Source organism: Sminthopsis crassicaudata, chromosome 5 (assembly GCF_048593235.1).
Source record: "Sminthopsis crassicaudata isolate SCR6 chromosome 5, ASM4859323v1, whole genome shotgun sequence".
NCBI classification, from domain to species: domain Eukaryota; kingdom Metazoa; phylum Chordata; class Mammalia; order Dasyuromorphia; family Dasyuridae; genus Sminthopsis; species Sminthopsis crassicaudata.
In genome coordinates this window covers 35,555,313-35,576,135 of record NC_133621.1, presented here as the reverse complement: position 1 = coordinate 35,576,135, position 20,823 = coordinate 35,555,313, and the positions used below count along the sequence as shown (strand labels likewise).

Here is a 20,823-nt window from a genome sequence, read left to right as displayed (position 1 = left end):
TTTATTTCAATAAAGATTCCCTCCAGATAGTGAAATTTTCATAGGATAGGATATATCATCCATACTTTCAGACTGACTTATCAAAAGGTAAAGTATTTCCTAGCTCCTCACATACCCATTAATAGGCAAAGATGGAACTCCATCCCCTCATTCCTAACAATGTACCATGTTCCTCTAAAATCCCCAACAACAACAAAAAAAACAGCCCATCCTGATGCGGGGCAGTATTTAGTTTATAGTTTTCAATCCTGTAATCAAGATAAACACTATTATTTGACTATGAGAGCTATTCTGACAAAAAAGCCTAGCTAAACCAAACCCTCTTAAAACAGAAATTAAAATATTGCAACAAGATCACCCACAAAAAGAGAAGAGAATACTAAGATTTAGACAGTCTCAAATTACAGGTAGTTGTTAAGGACCAGGCCTAGGTAAAGGGACAGGTCAATTCTCCTAAAGCCTCCACAGCTGTGAATCATAACATCTGAAGGAATTGCAAAGCAGCCTTTATTGATGTAGGTGTTGCTTGTGGACTGGGAATGAAATAAACTGGAGGCAGAGGGAAGAGGAGAGAGGTCAGACAACACAACTGCCTCTCAGTCTCCTTGATTCCTATTCCTCCTCCTCCTCCTCCTCCTCCTCCTCCTCCTCCTCTTCCTCCTCCTCCTCCTCCTCCTCCTCTCACATGAAGGAAGGAAGCATTCTGTTGGTCTGAGTTGAATGCCCAGCAGCCACTAGCAGGTGGCCCCCCTATGGCAACAGATGGTAAATCTACATCAATGGATCAATAGACTTTTTATTTTTTGCCTAAAGAAATACTGAGATCTTCCGATTGTCTGTAAATTCCTGAATGACTAAATAATATTCTTCTTGCACTAGAGGGTAAAGTGGGGGAGGGAGAAGAATGGGAAGGAAGAAATATTCACAGGTTACAATGAGAGAGAAATCTTATAGTATATAACACCAAGAAATATGGTTGACAAATTTCATTTGGAGCGCCTAAAGAAAAGATCACTGTACTTTTTTTTGTTCTTAATTCATGTAGTTTCCAGAAATTCCAAATTTGCAAATAAATATGGATAGGAAGAGTTCTAATGTCATATTTCCAAGTGAGTCACATAGTTTGGATTAAAAAAAAAAATTCATACTCAATTGATTCAAAAAAAGTTTTAAAGAACTGAATGTTCTAAAAATGCCCAAATAAATGATAAGGTTAGTGATAGTTGTGATGAGGTATGAGAATCGGGCTGGTAGATCCCCTCTGCTTGGAGGCGCAGGTTCTATGCAAAAGAATTTGCAAACCTGAAATCTGTGTGGCAAAAAGGGATTTGTTGGCATTGAGAAGCCAGCTAGCTAGGAAGACAGACTTCTTTAGTGGGCAAAAGGTCCTGTTAGGAAGATAGCAAAGGTTAACATTGAGAAGAAAATATCTTCATCAGGGGGCATGGTTCCTTAAGGTCTGCAAAAGATATCTGGGCACGTAGCCCTAGATATTGGGGCTTGCTTTGATCTTTGGCCAGGAGATGGGGGCCAACTCCTGAGAGACTGATTTTCAATTCAATTTAAAATTGAGATTACTTAAGTGGGAGTTTGAGCCACTGAGAGTTGTTTTTGGCAATTCAATGGAGGGTAATTGACCAAGATCTCCAATTAAATGAGACCACCTAACTGGGAATTCACAGGCTTTTCCCAGGGTCTGAGAGCCACCCTCCCCAGGGGACACAGTTTACATTCAGGGCCCCCCCAAAGATCTCAGTTTATGTCATAAGGAAATTAAAACCAAAGTCTTACCTGTGCAGTGACAGCATTTATATCACCTAATAGAGCTGCAGCAGGTTTAACATTATTCCCCAGCTCTTCTGCACAAATATCAACCTACAAAGAGACGCCAATAGTGGGAAAACAAGGTGAGTTAGTTCTTTAATTTAATAATTCAATCAGAAAATTTATATTCAGTTCCATGTAATGAATGTTCATTATTTTTGAAGAAGGCTGTAGTAAGTAAAAAAAAAAAAAAAAAAAAAAAAAAAAAAAAAAAGTCCTACAAAAGGTGGCCTCTCGGCAAAAGAAAAAAAAAAAACAAACAAAAAACAACTAAAACATGAAACAACAGTATAACTTGACCATCAGATTAGGTCAGTGTAAATGGGGCCTAGTTTTAAGTCTGTCTTCCTGAAACTGACACTGATTTTGCTTTAGTATCTCTACACTGACAGTGTCAATCTGATTATTTCAAACCTGATATAGAGGAAAGCTTTCATCAATTCTGTATAAATTCTACCCCAACCAACTCACTCCCATTTGTCTAGAAATCAGAATGTCAGCTATTTGGGACAACGGAAATATAGTTATTAATCCCAAGATTAATAAAAATAACCTCTGGGTGAACCCAAACCTTTGTAAGATACTCTTAATTAAATTCAACTCAACAATTCAACAAAAATTTAGTAAAGGTGTCCTCTATTTTCCAGCACTTGGGACACAAAAGCACCAAGTAAAAAAATGAAAATTGTCCTTGCTCCCCAAAGAATAGAATAGCATGTACATAGGTAAGTAAATATAAATTGTGGAGTAAACAAAAGCAATTTGGGAGGAGAAGGAATAGGACAGTTGGGAAGACAATGAGGAATCTATGTAGGAAGTGGTACTTAAACTGAGCTCAGAGATCCCAAAAGGGGGATGTGAGGAGAAAGAACATCTCAGGCATGGAGGAGAGCTCCAGGACATTAAGTCATGTATGGGGAATAATACACAGGTCAGTTTGGCTGGAAAAGTTAATGAAAAGAGGTAATGGAAAATAAGCCTGTTAAGATGGGTTGTAACCATAATGTGACAATGCATCAATAAAACAATAAAACTTACATGAACAACTGTTTCCCCTCTTATATAAACAATTTGGTATACTTGCACAAGTAGATTGAAAGTAGTAGTCTTTGTTCACTCTAATTTCTGAAAATGGTTCCAATTAATTAAAAAGAAGCCTATCCAAAAAGCATCTACCAACAACTAGCAGAGATTATAAGTATTAAAAAAAAAAAAAAAAAAAAAAAGAACTTTCATTTAAATTTCTTTCCTATTCAGACCTGGATAATCTGCACATCAGCTTGATATCTTGGTGGGAGTCCAAAATGCAAAATCCAATTTAATCTGGCACCAAGTAATATGATTACATCAGCATGTTGCAATGCCCTGATTAAGAGAATGAAAAGATAAAAGATGACAAAAATAATATATTAGTCATTTAATGTTACATTAATATTAATAAAATATTATACAATAATAATTATTAATAATTAATTAATATTTTAAAAGTAGTTACTCTCAATTTTTTGGAAAATCTAAACAGATAATTTGTCACTACAGAAATAAGTGTAAAACCTATTTCATCTTTCACTCTAAAAATATTTAATTAAAATTCATTTATTTTTAAAAGTATCCTTATTGATCACTATGTTCTAAGTAAGGGAACACACACACACAAAAAACACAATAAATGTTTATTCTATTTTCTCTGACTTCTCAATCTTTATTGTTACAAGAGATTCATCTATCTGTTCTTAATTACTAAACAATTTAAAGTCTGTTTTGGGGCTGAGAAAATGATTCTGAATTATGCTTGTGCTATGGAAACATCTATTCAATACAATCATGTTGTCTATGATATCACACTATGGACTTCAAGAAGCTTAGGCTAAGATATACTGAGCCTCTACTTATAAACTTTAACTTAATGGGAAGACAAGATGATTGCTTCAAACTATTCATTAACCTCCTTCCTGTTATCATTCTCTCCTCCCCTATACCATCCCAGCCTTCAGGGTCCCTCAGATACAAATGTCTTGGCATGGCACATAATATCCTACTCAATTAGGTGCAATCTCTCTGCAGATTAATACCACACAAATTCCCTTAACAGTCTATGTTCCAGTCAAACTAAGTCCCTATCCTCACTTGTCTCTGGGCCTTTTCAGGAGATACAAAGAAAAACAAAACACTCTAATCTAAAGGCTCTTGTTGCTACATTCATTTTCTAATCAGATTATATCTGATTCTAATTTTATATCTCCAGAACATAGTACAGCATCTTGCAAATGGCTGTTAAATTCAATAACAAATGCATTAAAAAATAATTTATGTAGGACAACTTCAAGGTCGGCCTAAAACATAAAAAATCTGAGTTATGGGTTATTTCTTATGTTCAGGTGTTTTTCAGTCATCAGACCTCTGTGGCTCCATTTGGGGTTTCTTGGCAAAGATGCTGGAATGGTTTACCATTCCCTTCTCCAGCTCATTTTACAGATGAGGAAACTGAGGCAAACAGGGTGAAGTGATTTGCCTAGTGATAGTCACCTAGCTAGAAAGTGTCTGAGGCCAGACTTGCTCTCAGAGGAGCTTTCCTAACTCCATGCCCAGCGGTCCTTTGCGCCACCTAGCTGCCTCAGATTATTTCTAGAGAAATAATTTTATGAATTTCAAGTATACACTAATTACTAATAAAAGCTTTCCACATCTAAGTCCTGAGAAACCTGATTTAATGAACAGCCAAAAGATGTGGCAACTGCAATACAGTTTGTGCACAATGTAGCAATATTTAATTATCTTAAGTAGTGTGGCAGTTTGTAATTTAGGTTAGAGAACTTAAAGGCTTATGACAAAATCTGAATTAATGGAATAGTTTACAGCAACTAAGGGATACAATACATAGGGTGCTGAGTCTAGAGTTCAAATGTGGCCTCAGACAATTTATAAAATGAATGATTGGGAAAAATCACCTAATCTGTTCTAGCTTCAGTTTCCTCAACTATAAAATAGGAATGAATAACAGCATCATCTGCAGAGGGTTGTACTGTGTGTAAAGTGCTTTGTAAATCTTAAAATGCTATATAAAGGCTAATTCTTATCTTCATCATCAACATCATTACTATGACCAGTTTTACTGTGCAGGCACTAGAAAAAAAGGGTCACAGGATTTCAGCAACCATCTAGTACAATCCATGAAAAAAAAAAAAATCCTCGCTACAACATGGTTGGCAAACATTCAGCCTCGGCATGAAGACATCCAGTGAGGGGGTCAGGTCTTCACCACTCCCTGTAATGGCCCATTCCACTTCTGAATCCCTCTACTTATTAGAAAGCTTTTTCTCCTATACAGCAACATGTGTCTCTTTGCTATTCCTAATGGTTTCCTCCAATTCTATATTCTGGGGACAAATAGAATCCAACTCTTTCCTCTCTTCTACATCAAATATTTGACAACAATTACTATGGCTCCCCCAAATCCCAAGCCTTTTCTTTCCAGGCCAAATATCCCCAGACCCTTCAATTGATGTTCATATGACATACAAAGTCAAGTTTTGAGTCCACTTGAAGGACTAGCACATGACTCCCAGTTAGCAGATAAATAGCCAACAAGCTCTAAAAGTTTTTCATTGATCTCAGCAATAAGCACATTTATGATGCTTTCAAATACACTCCATATTAATTTATTGGCAGGATGGGATGGTGCAGCAACTTATTATGGCTCACCACACACATTTTTTCCCTAAGCAATCCTAAGCAATGAAGTAATTAAATTGATTTCGTAATGACTGTCAAAGGAAGCCTATATTCATTATACAGTAGAGCTGAGCTGCAGGGTGTTTTAGGACTGATTAAAAGATAGGTGTGACAACATAACATTTGCACTCTTTCTGTTGTTCTTTGCTTGCATTTTTGTTTTTTTCTTTGCAGGTTATTTTTACCTTCTTTCTAAATCCGATCTTTCCTGTGCAACAAGATAACTGTATAAATATGTATATGTATATTGCATTTAACATATACTTTAAAATATTTAACATGTATGGGACTACCTGCTATCTAGGGGAGGGGGTAGGGGGAAGGAGGGGAAAAATTAGAACAGAAAGTTTTGCAAGGATCAATGTTGAAAAATTACCTATGCATATGTTTTGTATATAAAAAGCTATAATAAAAAATAAAATAAAATAAAAGATGGGTGTGATTTCATTGCATGATACTCTAATTCAATTCTTTTAATGAATTCTCCCTGGATTTATTAAGATCATAAAAACCTAGATGAAGTTAAACCACCTGTAGAATTTACAATTTGGCATCCCACCAACCTGGATCTAGCTGCAGCCACACAGTTGGGATGGTTATCAGGAACAACACCTTTACCCATGGGTGTGGGCAAAAATGGCAAGCCACACTGCTCGACCAATTTTCTTATGTTCTCTTCAGCATGTGCATAAGCAGCACCTGGAACCAGAACAAGAAATATGGAAAAGCTCCTTGGGTAATCTTTGCATAAACATTTCCTCTACTACTTGAGGCAGCTAATGGAGAATTACTTGTTTATATATGCCAGGATGTTTTTCTCTTACCTCTTAATTTTTTTCTTTTCTTTCTAACTTCCCCTGGCTGGAAGAGCAACAGCCACAAGGGATCCTGATCCCTCAACTGATCAACATGGAAGCTTTATTTTCTGATCTGGACAGGTTCACCCCACCCCACTTAGGCAATCTCCTGCCCTCCTTTGCTCCTCAATCCCAGGGCTCATCATATTGATTGTGGACTCGGTGCAGACACCTTGTTAACATAGTCCATAAAGGACAGAATTCCAGAGCTCAAGCAATCCACCAAAACCAATCAAGGCTTCCCCTAGGAGCAGGGATTACAGGCATGAAATACCACACCTGGTCCTCCTCTCTCTATTAAGTATTATTCTAAAAATTGTTGCTATGAATTTGTTTTTTTTTTAAATATTTGAAAAATAATTATTTGAATTATCCCCAAATACTCCATCTTCAATCTTTTGCTGATTCTGTTTTCATTATGCCTAAGTATCTAATACATTAATTGATTTTTCAGGCATAATTATTTTTCACATAGATAATTATAATACTAAGAACTTAAAGAAAACACATCAGTTAATTTTTATTTTCCAGACTTGTGATTGCCCTGTGAAGAAAGCCCTCATAATATGGCTACAAAGCAGTGATCATCTACATCTCATGGTATTTAGCCACTGAGAGTGAAGTGAAATGAAGTAAAGTAACGGATACCAGAGTAAGGCCAGTTCTCTAGCTCCTGAGGGCTTCTATGGGTGACACTGAGATATCCAAAAATACTTACATAGAAAAAAATGTCTGATCCAGAAAAGAAATTTGTTATCTACTGCTTTGTTCAAAATTTTCTGGAAATCTTATATGTGAGAATTTCTTAAGGAAAAAAAAACCTCTTGGAATCCTATCAGGTAATCCTATCACATAAAAACACATGTGGTCAATGGCTAAAAAATTGTATTCCAATTTCCAAAATCAATGGAAATGTTTGATAAATAAGGAAGTGGGCAGCTAGGTGGTACATTGAAATCAGGATGATTTGTGTTCAAGACCTCAGAAACTTATCCTAAGTTACTTAAGCCTGTCTGCCTCAATTTCCTCATCTATAAAGTGAGCTGGAGAAGGAAATGGCAAACCCTGCCAATATCTTTGCCAGTAAAAGCCCCTTATGGGATCATGATGAGTCTGTAAAAGAGTGACCAACAAAGAAGAATGGAAATTTCCCAATAGAATTCACATGCATTTTCAAGTTCGAAAATTACTTTCATTACCTTTTCCGATGATAAGGAGGGGCTGCTTTGCATTCCGGATGATGGATGCTGCTGCAGATACGGCAGAAGCATCTGCCATGTTAACTGGAGGGGGCAGGCAGCATCCCACATATCTGCCAAAAAGAACCTTCACTTGTGTTATCAAATAAAACAAGGGTCTTTAGCCTTCAAACACTAATAAGCCTGACATCCTGGCCTGCCTTTGCACTGAACTGCCTAATGTTAGACCAAAGAGGAAGCTAAAGTGGGAAAAGGTCAAAGCTGGTCATTATAGTTAGACATAACTTTTATCTATTAAATAAATGCACAGTCATTGGTTTTTTAAGTAAAAATACTCCTAAAAAAGTTGGACTAAGAGAAAAAAAATAAGGTTATATTCTATTCCTAATCATTTTCCACTGCATAGATGAACAGCATCACCTGAGTAGCAAGCCTGCTTTGTCTGATTCTCCCACCTACAGAAATGCTCCCTGGTAAATTTGGGCCTCAAGGAAGGAAACAAGGTTTTCTTCAGCACCCACTGTGCCAGACACTGTGCTAAGTAAGCACTTCTAAAATATTCTCTCAGGTGATGCTTACAACACCTTTGGGAAGTAGGTGCCATTATGATCCTTATTTTACAGCTGAGGAAGGAAATAAAAAGTATTTTTTTTTTGTTAGTACAGTATTATCTGATGAGATTATTTACACAGGCAAACTAGCCTAGCTGATACAGCATGGTTCTCTGAGATGGAGAGAAAAGGCACAATGTTCTAAGCAAGTCGCTATTATTCCTACTGCCAGCCTTGGTTGCATCATCAGGGGATCCTAAGGGAAAGATGGGGACAGCACATGCCAGACAAGTGATATCAGCAACATTTCCTCAACCACTACCTACCCTTAGATCAAATGGAGAGTGCCCAGCCGAACCTGAATTTTAGGATCTCAGGAATAGCAGCTTTAACCATAAATCCTGTTTCCTGCCTGGACCTCCAGTCATTATCAAGGGGGAACAATCACAGTGACAAAAGGACTCATATCCCTGACACCAATGCCACGTGCTGCCCAGCTTCCACCGTCTGAGCCTCCATTGTCACTGCTCTGGGAAGCAATCCCCATAAAAATGAAACCAAGGAACTACTGCTGAAGCTCCAGAGCTGGAAAAAGTTCTTTCCACCAAAGTCCTTGATATTCTCAAGTGCTTCAAGATCACAGATTCGATAGAACTGACATCTGCTTTTGTCCTGCCCCTTTAACCCATCATGGTACTGACCTTTCCACCTGCCCCACAAATTTCTCTACCTGTCTCTCCTAGGAGAATGTGAGCTCCTTGAGAGGAGGGGCTTACTGGTCTATTTTTGTCCTTTATGCCTAGCAATGTTGTACACATTATAAGTGCTTCCTAAATGCTTTTTCATTCATTCAATGAAAGGAAGTAGGAATGGCTAAATGGTCCTCTGAACTGGCATAATCTATGGTTACTTGTGGAAAGTTTGGGTAACTACTTTCTAGAGATAATATATTATTAAGTAGCTTGCTATTATTCTCTAAATGTTATAGTAGAGTCATTTTATTTGGGGAAAAAAAGAATCAAAATGCCCTTTCTATTATGATCCTTTTAACCAAAAGTTGAATTCAGATACTTTCCTTAATCACAGAACCTTAGAACAGGAAAAGATAACACAAACCATTTTACCAAAAAAGGCAAGGAATAATTGATCACGAGGTAAAGTGAATAGCCCAAGATCATGTTGGTGGCAGAGCCCCATCTCCAGCTTGAGCCCTTCCTAAATCCTTGGCTTTCTCATCGATGTAATTACATTCATCATCAGCTTGATCTAAGTCTTTCAGAAGCTACATCATGACATTCAAAATCAGCATCTTCCCACACAAAATGTGAACAGCTAACACAGAAATACAATAACAAAATGAAATCAGCCCCTATGCAAGGCTCAATTTAATTAAAAAGAAATAGGCTTAAAGGATTAAAGAAACTTTAAAAAAAAAATTAAAAAAAAAAACAACTTGATTGTTATTTCTTGCAAGGTCAGCCAAATATCTGGAAATACTTTAATTAGAAAAGTTTCATCCTAACAATTACTCACTTTATAGAGCTTGCATTCACTTGTAAGTTCACAAAGTCTCCAGGTATGTCAACATAGCAGGCACCAGGTCGACCATAAATACTGGTTCTCACAGCCTAGATTTATTACAAAATAGTAGGAGCACATATTAGTATTTTTAAAAGTCTTAATCTACACGATTTTATTCTATTTTCTCTTTTAATGTTATGAAATGAATAATTTTCTAAATTTCTCAGCCTATTTCATACCATATTAGTAACACAAGTTTCATGTCCAAAATGAGAGATCTTTGAAAAGGTAACAAATTACACTGAGCCCACAATGGAAAATAATAATTATGGATCACACTGAAACCTTGCAAGTCAGATTTGGAGGGGAAATATAGCCTATATTTGGACCTACTGAAAATTAGAGTAAAAGTAAGCAAATGAATGATCTAGGATGTTGGCCTTGGGATTTGGAAATTCACATGGACCCCACCTCAGACCTATTAGCTGGACCCTGGAAAAGACAGTGTGCGCCTCTCTCTCCCATAGTTTTCCCATCTGTGTTACTGTGACATCACAAACCTTCAAGTCTGTATAAAGGCAAATTGTTATTATCAGTGGGGAAAGCGAGGGAATATTTCTATAGCACCGACTATATACCATTCCCTGCACTAAGTGCTTTGCAACTATTATCTCACTTGATCCTTACAGCAAGTCTTTGACATAGGTGCTGTTATTCCTATTTTATAGCTGAGGAAAGGGAGGCCAAAAAAATGGGGGGAAAACCCCAATCAAAACTACAATGAAACTAAAATTTCTTCTCCAATGACACTATCTTTAATTAAAAGGTAGATCAATCTATATTATTGAGGTCTTAAATCTTATTTCTCATTATTTTTACTCTTAAAAATGACCTACTACCATGAATTCAAAAATGTTTATTCTGTCTCCAGGACAAAGGTAGCTGTGGCTTGTCAGCTCTGTGGATGAATTTCTATGCCTCATTGTTTTAAGAGTCAGCTCGGTATGGAATTACCCATATCAAAATTGGTTATCAGCATTTCTCTTGTAAAATGATATATTTAAAGGTGTTTATCATTCATCTCAACTCTTCTCTCAACTATAAAGAATATTACCAGTATGGAACATACAGATTGGGATCATGGAAGGTGAACAAAATGGTTTTTTATGAAGAACTTTTGTTCTCTGGTGCATATTATGCTATTTCTTTAATCAAGAGAAATGCTAAACATCTTTAAAATATGCAACAGGCAAAATTAATAGTCCATGAAAAGCAACTCATTTTTAAAGTATCTGGCAATGTTCCTATTTGTTATATTTTACTAACTGGAATATAATATTTAGGACATAAACAAGATTTCAAGCATTCAAAATAACTCCCAAATTATGTTCAACTTATAATTCTATACCATACCTTTTCAATAACAAAGGGAATAGCTTCTATGCTGCTTGGTCTGACAGACAGCTTGCTGTATAACCTACAAGCTTCAACCTATATACCAAAAAAAGAGAAAGAGTTCAAATTCAGTCTGCAAACCATAATATTCTTCTACATAGGAACAAAAATAATAATCATGGCTTTCCATTACAATAGCAAGTAATAGAATATAAATGGTTAATACCCCAAAATAATAATCAATATAGAACTTTCATAGCTTTGATTATCACCCCAAGGCAGCCAAATAACTCTTTTCTAGAAGGGTGCTGGCCACAGGAATCAGGAAAATAAGTTCATTTCCTGCTCAGCTACTCAGTAGTCCAGTGTGACCCTGGACAAATTATTTAACTTCTCAGCCTCAGTTTCCTTATCTATAAAATGAAGATGCTGCGTAATAGTATTTACTTTCCAGGCAATCAGAGCAGTAAAAAAAATTAGGTAAAGTGCTTTGCAAACCTTGAAATACTATGTAAATGTTGACTATTACAATGAAAATAATACAGTAAACCCCTTTTAGCATGTTAGTCACACCTTCATATAAGGATTTTTTTTGGTTGTTTTGTTTTGTGGCTCATTTTTAAAATGAAATTTAATTGTTATTTTAAATTAAATTGTTTTTCTTTGAATTGATGAATAAAAACATTCTTTATGGTTAAATATTCGTTTGATATTTACTTTAAGAATCATTCATGCCCTGGGGCCCTGGGGTTGTGAGCCACCAAACAAAAAGTCCCAAATCTCTGTTTCTTTCCTAACTTCCAGTCTGGCAACACTTAACAGTCTGTGAACCTCTCCACTTGGCTATCCTACCAGTCCCCGACACTGGTCAGATAAAAAAACAGAACTTGGGGCTGTTCCCCTCTTCCTAAGTTCCGGTCTGTCCAGGCTCTTGACTGTGATCCTATCTGACTTATCACTAGTCTTCCCCACTTAGTGTCTCAGTGGTTGCCAAATACTAGCCTCTTTATTTCCACATTGCCCTTTGTCCTCCTCTCTACTCACAATGCTCACAGGCTGGCTCAGATTCCTATGATCTCTCACCCGCACAGCTGGCATCAGTCTCTATGTACCCTTCTCTCATCAGCCTTCCTGCACCTACCCAATGTACACATTTGATTAAATTGCCATTTGTCCTTTCTGCTTGGGTTTATCTGCACAAAAACCTTTGGCCCTTAGGCACGGCTGGTGTCTATCTCTGACCTTAAGACAGGGTTTCCAGGAAACTTGGAATTATTAAAGAAGCCTTCCAAGTTCCTGAAGGCAATCGAGCAGTGTTCTGTTGTCTCACTGTATACCTAACCCACAGGAGAGCAGCAGTCTTGCCTTCCTGAGACACCCACTAAGGCCCGAGGCTGCCCATCCAAATGGATATCAGAGGCTAACTAAGACTCATTCTTGGTGTTTCTGTACAGATGCTTCCAGAAGGCTTTGCAATATTCTAGGATTTAATGCATCCCTCACAAGAACCCCCAAAGATGGCATTTCAGCATCCAAAGAGAACCCCTCTGCACTCTGGACTCTTCCATAGATCTTCTGAGTCCTAACCACAAAATAATCTTGTCCTAGAATTCATCTGAGTGTTAAAATAAAAGTCATTCATAAGGGTTGCTTCTGGTGTTTTTTAATGGAACTGCAGGCAGTTAAGCAATATAGCAAAACACTGGTCGGAGAAGAATTATCAGCGGTTTGAAATCTTTTGGAAGTCAAGGAATCCATGTTACTCTCAATGTTTTTTGAATTTCTCCCTCACCAAAAGTTACACAATTAATATCAAATAATTAAGAAAAGTACATGTCAAAAAACTACCAACTCCAATAACATTTTAAAATTTATGTGTATTCTACTTGAATTTACAAGAACATCTCTATATCCCCGAAAAACACTTAACACACATAGATAAAAGACAGGTTTATTCGGTCCCCAGAAGGCAGGTTCACTTATTTATGGATTTGTGTGTCTTTCTGCATAGACTCATTTGTCTCCAGAGTCTGTAGCTCAGTCACAAGCAATGGCATCAAGGAATAAGACTGAATTCTACATTGAATGCTACATGGAGCTAATTATGGCCAAGTACCTGGGGGAACTCCTGGAAGGCTCCCATCATTTCTTGATTACAGTCAGAAGATCCACCAACAACAATCAGAGGCCTGAAATAAAATATTTTAAAACAAAAATAAATTTCCTAAAATTCCCCTGAGTGGTTGATCCTAAGAACAATAAAAAGGAGACAAGCTGAAAGCTTGCACTAAGCATGTTCAACCTGAGTAGACAGCTGAGTGCTAATAGAGGGCATGGGGGGGTAAAAAAAAGGCTTGAGGAGCTGTGATGGATCTATGAGATAAAAAGACAGGAGGACAGCATCAAATCATGTATTCCTCGTAGAACCAAATGGAGGGTTAAAGTTGGAAGACACCTTAGAAACAGTGGAGCACACACCGGGGCTCCAGAAAGGTCAAAGGACCTGCCCACCTGCTTCCCAAAGACAAAAAGTGGCAGGGAGGACATCTGAACACAGGGGCTCTGACTCCAAAGCCGTTCTGCCCACACTCTCTCCAATTCAGTCATAAAACAAACATTTATTCAACAAAGTCTTGTCATAACAATGTCATTGGGGAAAGAATTGTAAATAGTGAGAGTGAGTTCTCAGAACAGCCAGGGGACGCCTGAAGGAGAATGCTGGCTCTGTCCAGTATTTCCCACAGGTAGTACTCTTCCATCTGAGCCTCCTCCCAGGGCCATCAGGCCAGAGCAGGCCCCATACTACTGCAAGAACCTCCCAACTCTCTTCTGACAGCATGGGTCTGAGCAGGTTACTTCCTAGCTTCGTGCACACTGGTGATTCCCTAGTCTGCTGGTTGGCCTGTAAATCCTTTCCTGGCCAGGCCAGGCTGGCCTCCGAAGTGTCCACTACACAGTGCTCCGTTACACACAGGAGGTCGAAGCAGAATGGCCTTTTGGATGTGCCTCTCACATGATATTCCAGCTCCCCTCTCTGTCCCTTTCCCCACCAGCCAAGCCAGGAGCGCTCAGGGTTTCCTAGTCCGGACCCGGATCAAGTGCACCTTTATGTTACAGATAGCGCTACATTTGTCTCATGGTTCTAGTCCTATTAGCGATCTCCCCAGCTTTATGTATTTAACTGCTTCGATATGCATTCCAGACTTTCCTTCAGGCTATATGGCATTTAGAACTAGAATCCTCTCATCTGAAAGATAACCCTTGTCCCTTTTAAACCATTTTTAAAATTTGCTCCCTTTGTTTTTATATCACTTTCATTTTCAAATGTGGCTCTCTTCCCTTAACTAGAAAGTCATGTCTTATAACAATGATTAAAAGAGGGGGGAAAAAAAAACTTCAGCAAAAAATAAGTAACATTTCAATCATGTCAGAGGAGATGCAACATGACCCCAACACAGCCCCCCACCTGTAGAAAAAGGAAAAGGAGAATATTCTCTCCACTCACTTTCCAAGTCAAACTTGGTCACTATGATCCACAACACAGTCACTTTGGGTTTTTGGTTCTGTTGACAGTATTGGGGTCATTGTGTGCACTGTTTTCCTGGTTCCGCTCACTTTCCTCTTCATTAGGTCATATTCTCCTTTCCCTTTTTAGGTCTTTACTCCATTGGCTCTATCTTCCAAAGAATATTAAGAGCCCAAAGCTAGAATGTTACTTCCTACAAAGAATGAATAATGGCCCCAAAGCATCTAAGAGCCAGTGTCAGATGGACACACTATCTTTCAGTCCAAGAACTTCTGGTACTTTTATACATTCATGGCTACATCCTCACTTTAATTTCATTTCACAGTGATCAAAGCACTGAATACATCAAGGCTTTCTTAAGCTCTTCGATAAGGCCATTTCCTACTCTGGATCACAGATTCTTCACAGATAAGAATTAAGGGCCAACTCAAGATTCTTTCAGCCCCCAAATCTGGGCAAGACCAGGAAGACTGAGGATCCATTTCCTTGAATAGTAATTCTCTTTACTATGCATGCAACCACAGTTAGTAAGGATTAAAAATAAAAAATTTACAGAACTTGGAAAAAAAAGATTTAATTTAAACTGAATTACCAACAGTTCATGTTTGCATTTGCCATTCCACCAAGTGCATGGATTAGACCTGGACCAGAAACCACAAGGCAAACTCCTGGCCTGAAAGAAAAGCATAATGAATTAGGAGGAGTGTGGATATGTATTAACATATATATATATATATATATATATATATATATATATATATATATATATATATATATATATATATATATATATATACATATATATACATATATATATATATATATATATATATATATATATATGTAAATATATATTATATGTAGAGGGAAAGCTCCTTAAATCTTAAAGTGCCAACCAAATGTTAATAATATAACAATATAACAAATCACTTTAGAAGTAAATATGCAAATCTGCATGGAAATTTCAGTGTTATTTTAGGCCTTTTTCAGCTGTATTTCTACCCATTAGGAAAGAAGAAACAACCAAAGTATGTGACTAGGGTTATTTTGACCACTGATGTATGTTCCTTAAGAACAGGAGACTTCATTTTTCTCTTTAGATCTCCAGAGTTTCTCACAACACTGGACACCTACCTACGAAGCACTTAAATGCTTGCCAAAAGAACTGAGCTCCTTTGTGGGCAGAGTATTTTAGAAAGGACACTGATGAGTAAGAGAGTTTCCAAAGAATGGAAACCAGGAGGGTGAAAGGCTTTGAGATTATGAAACACTGGAAATACCGAGAGGTGTTTGGTCTGAAGAAAATCTGGTCAAGTTTCTGAGAAGCTGTGAAATGGGAGAGGAAGCCTGGCTCCAGGTGGTTGTGGAGGGTAGACTTGAGGGTCAGAGGCATCCCTCCTAGGTTCCCCTCCCTGGAGGTCTATAAGCAGAGGCCCAGTAACCAGTCAATCTTGGATCTCCACATTGGGGATCATGACTAGGCCCCTCACAAAGCTACGTTCTGTAATTCTGGGAGTATGAATTTTCTATTCTAGATTCAGTCAAGAGTCGGAGGGCCTTGGATCAAGAAAGGATTATATTTCTAATCATATCTCAGAGGAACTATTTTGGCAGCTTGGAGAAAAGCAACTGTAAGCAAGAAGATCAATTGGGAAATTGTAATACAGGTAAGAAGGGATAAGGGTTTGAATGGGAGTAGGAGCTATGGGAGTGGAAAGGAGGTAGATCCAAGAGACAGGCCATGACTGAGCAACATTCAGGAAGGTAGCTTTGGAGGAGCTGGTGAAGTAGAAAAGAGAAGTCAGGTGTGACTATGAAATAGGAGTAAATGGGAGGATAGTAGTGCTCACTAATTTATGAATCAAAACACTCAACTAATATTTAAAAATCATCAAGAAAAATGGAAAAGATGAAAACAACTTTTTTATTTATAGGCTACGGAACAAGATTTACTGGGGGAAAACTGTTGGAAAAGCCAATATTTCTTATTATTCCCAAATAACGACTGGCACCCAGACTGGAAGCAGCTTCTCACCTGCCAGTGATTGGAATCAAATAGAGCAGGCCACATTCAGAAGACAAGGTGAGTTTCAAAGAGAGGGAAAGAACAAGGAGGCCGATTAGACACATGTGCTGGGCCCAGGCACTGGGGAGGGGGACCCACTGTAGTGTGGCCAAATCTCCACCTTTCCACCTCTGGCTACTCAGTGAGCTGTAGCCCTGACAATGAGGGCTAACAGCACTGATGCAACAAGGCTTCATGACCAGAACTCAGATACAAAGGCCATTATCTGAGCTGAGAACACCGGGTACTGGTCAAAGCGATCCAGTGAATCAGTTCTGGGATTTTCTTGTGATCACCCAAGGATCCTACTTAATGCTGAGCTCAGGGCACAGCTTGCTTGAGGGGCTTAGCTTTGGAAAGCAGGGTGTCTTCTAATGTCTGTTCCTCACAAAGTTCCTCCTTATCCTCAGCACAAAGGTGCCCACTGTCACCAATTCTTCCAGACAAGTAATGTTTCCACTGTAAAGCAGCCCCTGATTTGCTCAGTTAGCGATGGTTACCAATGAGAACAAAATAGAAATGTTCATGTTACCTGCCTGTTAGGTATCCCACGGCTGAGGCAGCATAAGAAGCCTAAGAAAAACAACAAAGATATTCAGACATACTGGCACCCACCTGGAACCATCTGAACCTACAATGCTGACCCATTCAACCTGAAGAAGTACACATTGAAAAGCTATTTTCATTCTTCCCCCTTGTTACCTCAAGCTTAGCAGTAGGCCTGACACATAATGTACACTTTTTTTTTTTTTTTAGAATTTTTTTTTCCACAGTACACATTATACTTAATCAATAACTGACTAATTGACAAGCTATTTATTGTGAACGGGAATTTATTTAATATTTCCTGCCTGTTTTTCAGCATTATAAGGTTGACAGGCAGTAAATCATTTTTTGAATACAACAATATACTTAAATTCTGAACAAAATGTTGGTCTTGCTAAATCCTGACTTTGCAATGTGTTCATTGGGTACTCTGTGAGTCTGGAAGCATAATTCTTTACAGTATTGCTACTTTTATTTATTTTCAAGGAAAACTAGCCAAGTATGCTATTGATGTTGTCTTACTGCCAACAATAATTTCAACACATGGTAAATGTGCTGGCCATTTCAGAATTAATTGAACTCCGACAATAAGGCCATGCAAAGCATGTTAAAGATAATCCACTAAATAATTAGGCATAGATCCCAGTCCTCATCACTGTTTCAAGTGGAGGCCGATTGAGACATCTCCCGAAGTTAACACCACCGTGAACATTTAAAAATCTAGCCCAAACAAGCAAGTCTTTCTCAACCTGGGGCTGGGGGGAAGCACATCACACCACATTCTAACAACATCTACACAACCCAGTGATTGAGAAGCACCATGTTTTCATAAGGGAAGTGTGAGACCCAGAGTCAGGAGAGACTTCACTTCCAGGTTAAAGGCCATGGACATCCAGAGGCTCCAATGCCTCAACTCCCTAACTACTGTTTAACTATCAAAGTTAGATGATTTGTTTTTGGTCAAGACAATGGTAATAGGGATGACCCCTTCCCCACCAGGCTGCTTTCACCCTGGGTCACCTACTGCCCCATTGGGTAATGGGTTCTAGAAAGTGACCACTCACCTGTCCTACTCTGGGCCCCACTTTCCAATTCTTCCCCATTAGGATGAAAACAGTGGAGAGATTATCAGGCCTGGAGTCAGGAGGATTCATCTTCACCAGTTCAAATCCAGCCTCAGACACTCGGTAAGTGGGTGACCCGGGGCAAGCCACTTCACCATGTTTGCCTCAGTCTCCCCACTACAAAATGAGCTGAAGAAATAGCAAACCACTCCAGTATTTTTGCCAAAAAAACCCCAAATGGGGTTCCAAAGAGTCAAACTGTAATGACTCAACAACAAGTCCCTATTAGAACATATATTGTTTGAGGGCAGGAATTCTCAGTTTTTGTATTTGCATCCCTTCTGGGGGTAGTATTCAGCACTGAGTAAGTAAGGACTTAGTGCTTTTACATTCATTCAGTCACAAGAACCGCAATATTTAACTTTCCACAGAGTTGTTGGGAGGATCAAATGAGATAACATGCATAAAGTACCCTACAGATCTTAAAAATGTATATGAACATGAGCTCTATTATATACTGAAATTGGACAATAAGGGGAACATAAAACCAGTGAAAATAGAGTAAAACCATGACATTGTGGAAACTGATGCGGCTTTAGGGTTAGGAGGCCTATGTTTAAGTTCAGGACTGACTTGAATAGTTTTACTGGAGGAAAATCAGAGTCGCAGTTCCCTCACCTGCCCTGCTCATATTTGTACTTTCTGAAGAAAATATTCTTATGTAATTTTTTTAGCAGAGCTGTCATTTCTTAGAGCTACCAGAAAGAACTGTCCTTTACCAAGGAAGTCTGCACCTTCTGGTGAGCCACCTGCCTAAAGTACTAAGAAGTTAATTTGCCCAGGGCCATACTACAGGTAAGCATCAGAGGGTCTGAATCCAGGTCTTTCTCACTGCAAGGCCATCTCCCTATTTACTAGATTACATGTCCTCTCCTACAAATAAATGAATGCAAATTATTATTGTGCTTGGAACATCACATATAATAGTGAGTTTCCTGTGGAAAAAGGCACGAAATTGATTATGAAGTAGCTTTATGATCATGTAATGATACTTTATTCACTCAAAGAGTGAGTGTCCCTTAAACCTTTCTGTGTCATTCACAGGATCACCTGTTTAAAACTAGAAGGGACCAAAAATCATCTCATACAACAGCCTCATTTTCTGGGTTTCAAAAATGGAAATCCAGCGGACTAAAAGGAAGGAAGGGGTAGAGCTTGAACCCAGAATTCTCTTGTCTACAAATCCAGGCTTCTCTCTATTAGACTACCCTGAAAAGGAAACCTAACTTAGGGGAAATTCCCAGCCATCTAATGGTCCACAGGACCAAGATACCAAGTGAGAGCTTGACCGTAAAGGCCTCACTGCTCTATGGCAGCCCTTTCTGGCTGTATCTGTTCCGCTCAAAGTTCATCAGCACAAACAGCCTGAAGCAGGAACATCTATGGAAAATCGAAGTCACCAAGAGCCACTTTTCACATATATTCAACGCGTGACCTTGGGCAAGGCACAATGTTCTTGAACTCCAAGTTCCTCATCTATGAAAGTGCTAAAGTAATTCCTTGAGGGGATGCCCATCAACTGGGGAATGCTGAATAAATTAGGGTATGTGATCATGATGGAATATCCTTCTATGGAAAGTGACAAATAGGATGCTCTCAGAAAAGCCTGGAAAGTCCTCAAGCAGCGAACTGTGCATCATACAAAGTAGGAATAATAGCGTCAGATGATCCCCGATGAACGATTTCTCAGCAACACAATGATCCAAGATAACTCTGAAGGACTTGGATGAAAAATGTCATCCGTCCCCAGAGAAGGAGCTGAGAGTGTCCAGAGACACATTGAAGCCAGCTTTTACTTTGTAACTTACATCACATGGGGGGAGGGGAAAGAAGGGAGCGGATTTGGAATTCAGAGTTTTTAAAATGAATGTCATGTAGCTGAGGAAAAGTTAAACACTAATAATAACTAATTCCTACTTCACAGAGTTGTGCGTTCCGACGTGGGGATGTGTGCTTTGCAAACTTTAGTGTTTTATACATGTCTGTGTGCTGCTGTCAGTCTCAGAAGTAAAGGTGTTCCTAACGTGGGGCCTGCTCACTTATGGTTAAAAATATTCCGATAGCTGTACTTCAACTGGTCGTCTTTGCAATTACATGTAATACACACATGTGTATGACTGTACGCGTGCGCACACCCACTCCCCCGCTGACTCCTCGCTTCGCTTCCCCAAGACCTCCCAGAAGGTGCCGCGTTTTGGACTCCACTGCGAATCCACCCACGAAGGTCCGCGCTGCCGTTGGGCCAGTCCCCGACTTTCTCTGACCTCGGTTTACTAATCTGTAAAAGAGGCTGCGCTCGGGCCGGCTGCTGCCGGGGGCTCTCACTCACCGCCTGCTCGTTCCTCATGCCCACGTACTTGATGCCCACCGCCTGGGCAGCCACGGCAATCTCGGTCACGGGGATGCCCACGACGCCAAACATGTACTCCACGTTCTGAGGGAGAGAGGAGCAGGCGGTCGGCGGGGGCGTGGCTCCCCACCCC

At 39.0% G+C, this 20,823-nt stretch overlaps 1 protein-coding gene across 3 annotated transcripts in view; it reads right to left on the bottom strand.

Annotated features, from left to right (window-relative positions):
* HACL1 (2-hydroxyacyl-CoA lyase 1) overlaps positions 1 to 20,823 on the bottom strand; it is a 68,104-nt gene that overhangs the window by 46,586 nt on the left and 695 nt on the right. For all 3 annotated transcript variants that reach the window (XM_074270772.1, XM_074270774.1, XM_074270773.1), the window contains exons 2-11: positions 20,670 to 20,774; positions 17,203 to 17,243; positions 15,198 to 15,278; positions 13,196 to 13,268; positions 11,098 to 11,175; positions 9,697 to 9,791; positions 7,613 to 7,725; positions 6,120 to 6,255; positions 3,084 to 3,189; positions 1,792 to 1,875 (exon numbers count right to left, since the gene is read on the bottom strand). In XM_074270772.1, the coding sequence (XP_074126873.1) occupies positions 1,792 to 1,875; positions 3,084 to 3,189; positions 6,120 to 6,255; positions 7,613 to 7,725; positions 9,697 to 9,791; positions 11,098 to 11,175; positions 13,196 to 13,268; positions 15,198 to 15,278; positions 17,203 to 17,243; positions 20,670 to 20,774 (912 nt within the window). The remainder of the gene's footprint in view (positions 1 to 1,791; positions 1,876 to 3,083; positions 3,190 to 6,119; positions 6,256 to 7,612; positions 7,726 to 9,696; positions 9,792 to 11,097; positions 11,176 to 13,195; positions 13,269 to 15,197; positions 15,279 to 17,202; positions 17,244 to 20,669; positions 20,775 to 20,823) is intronic.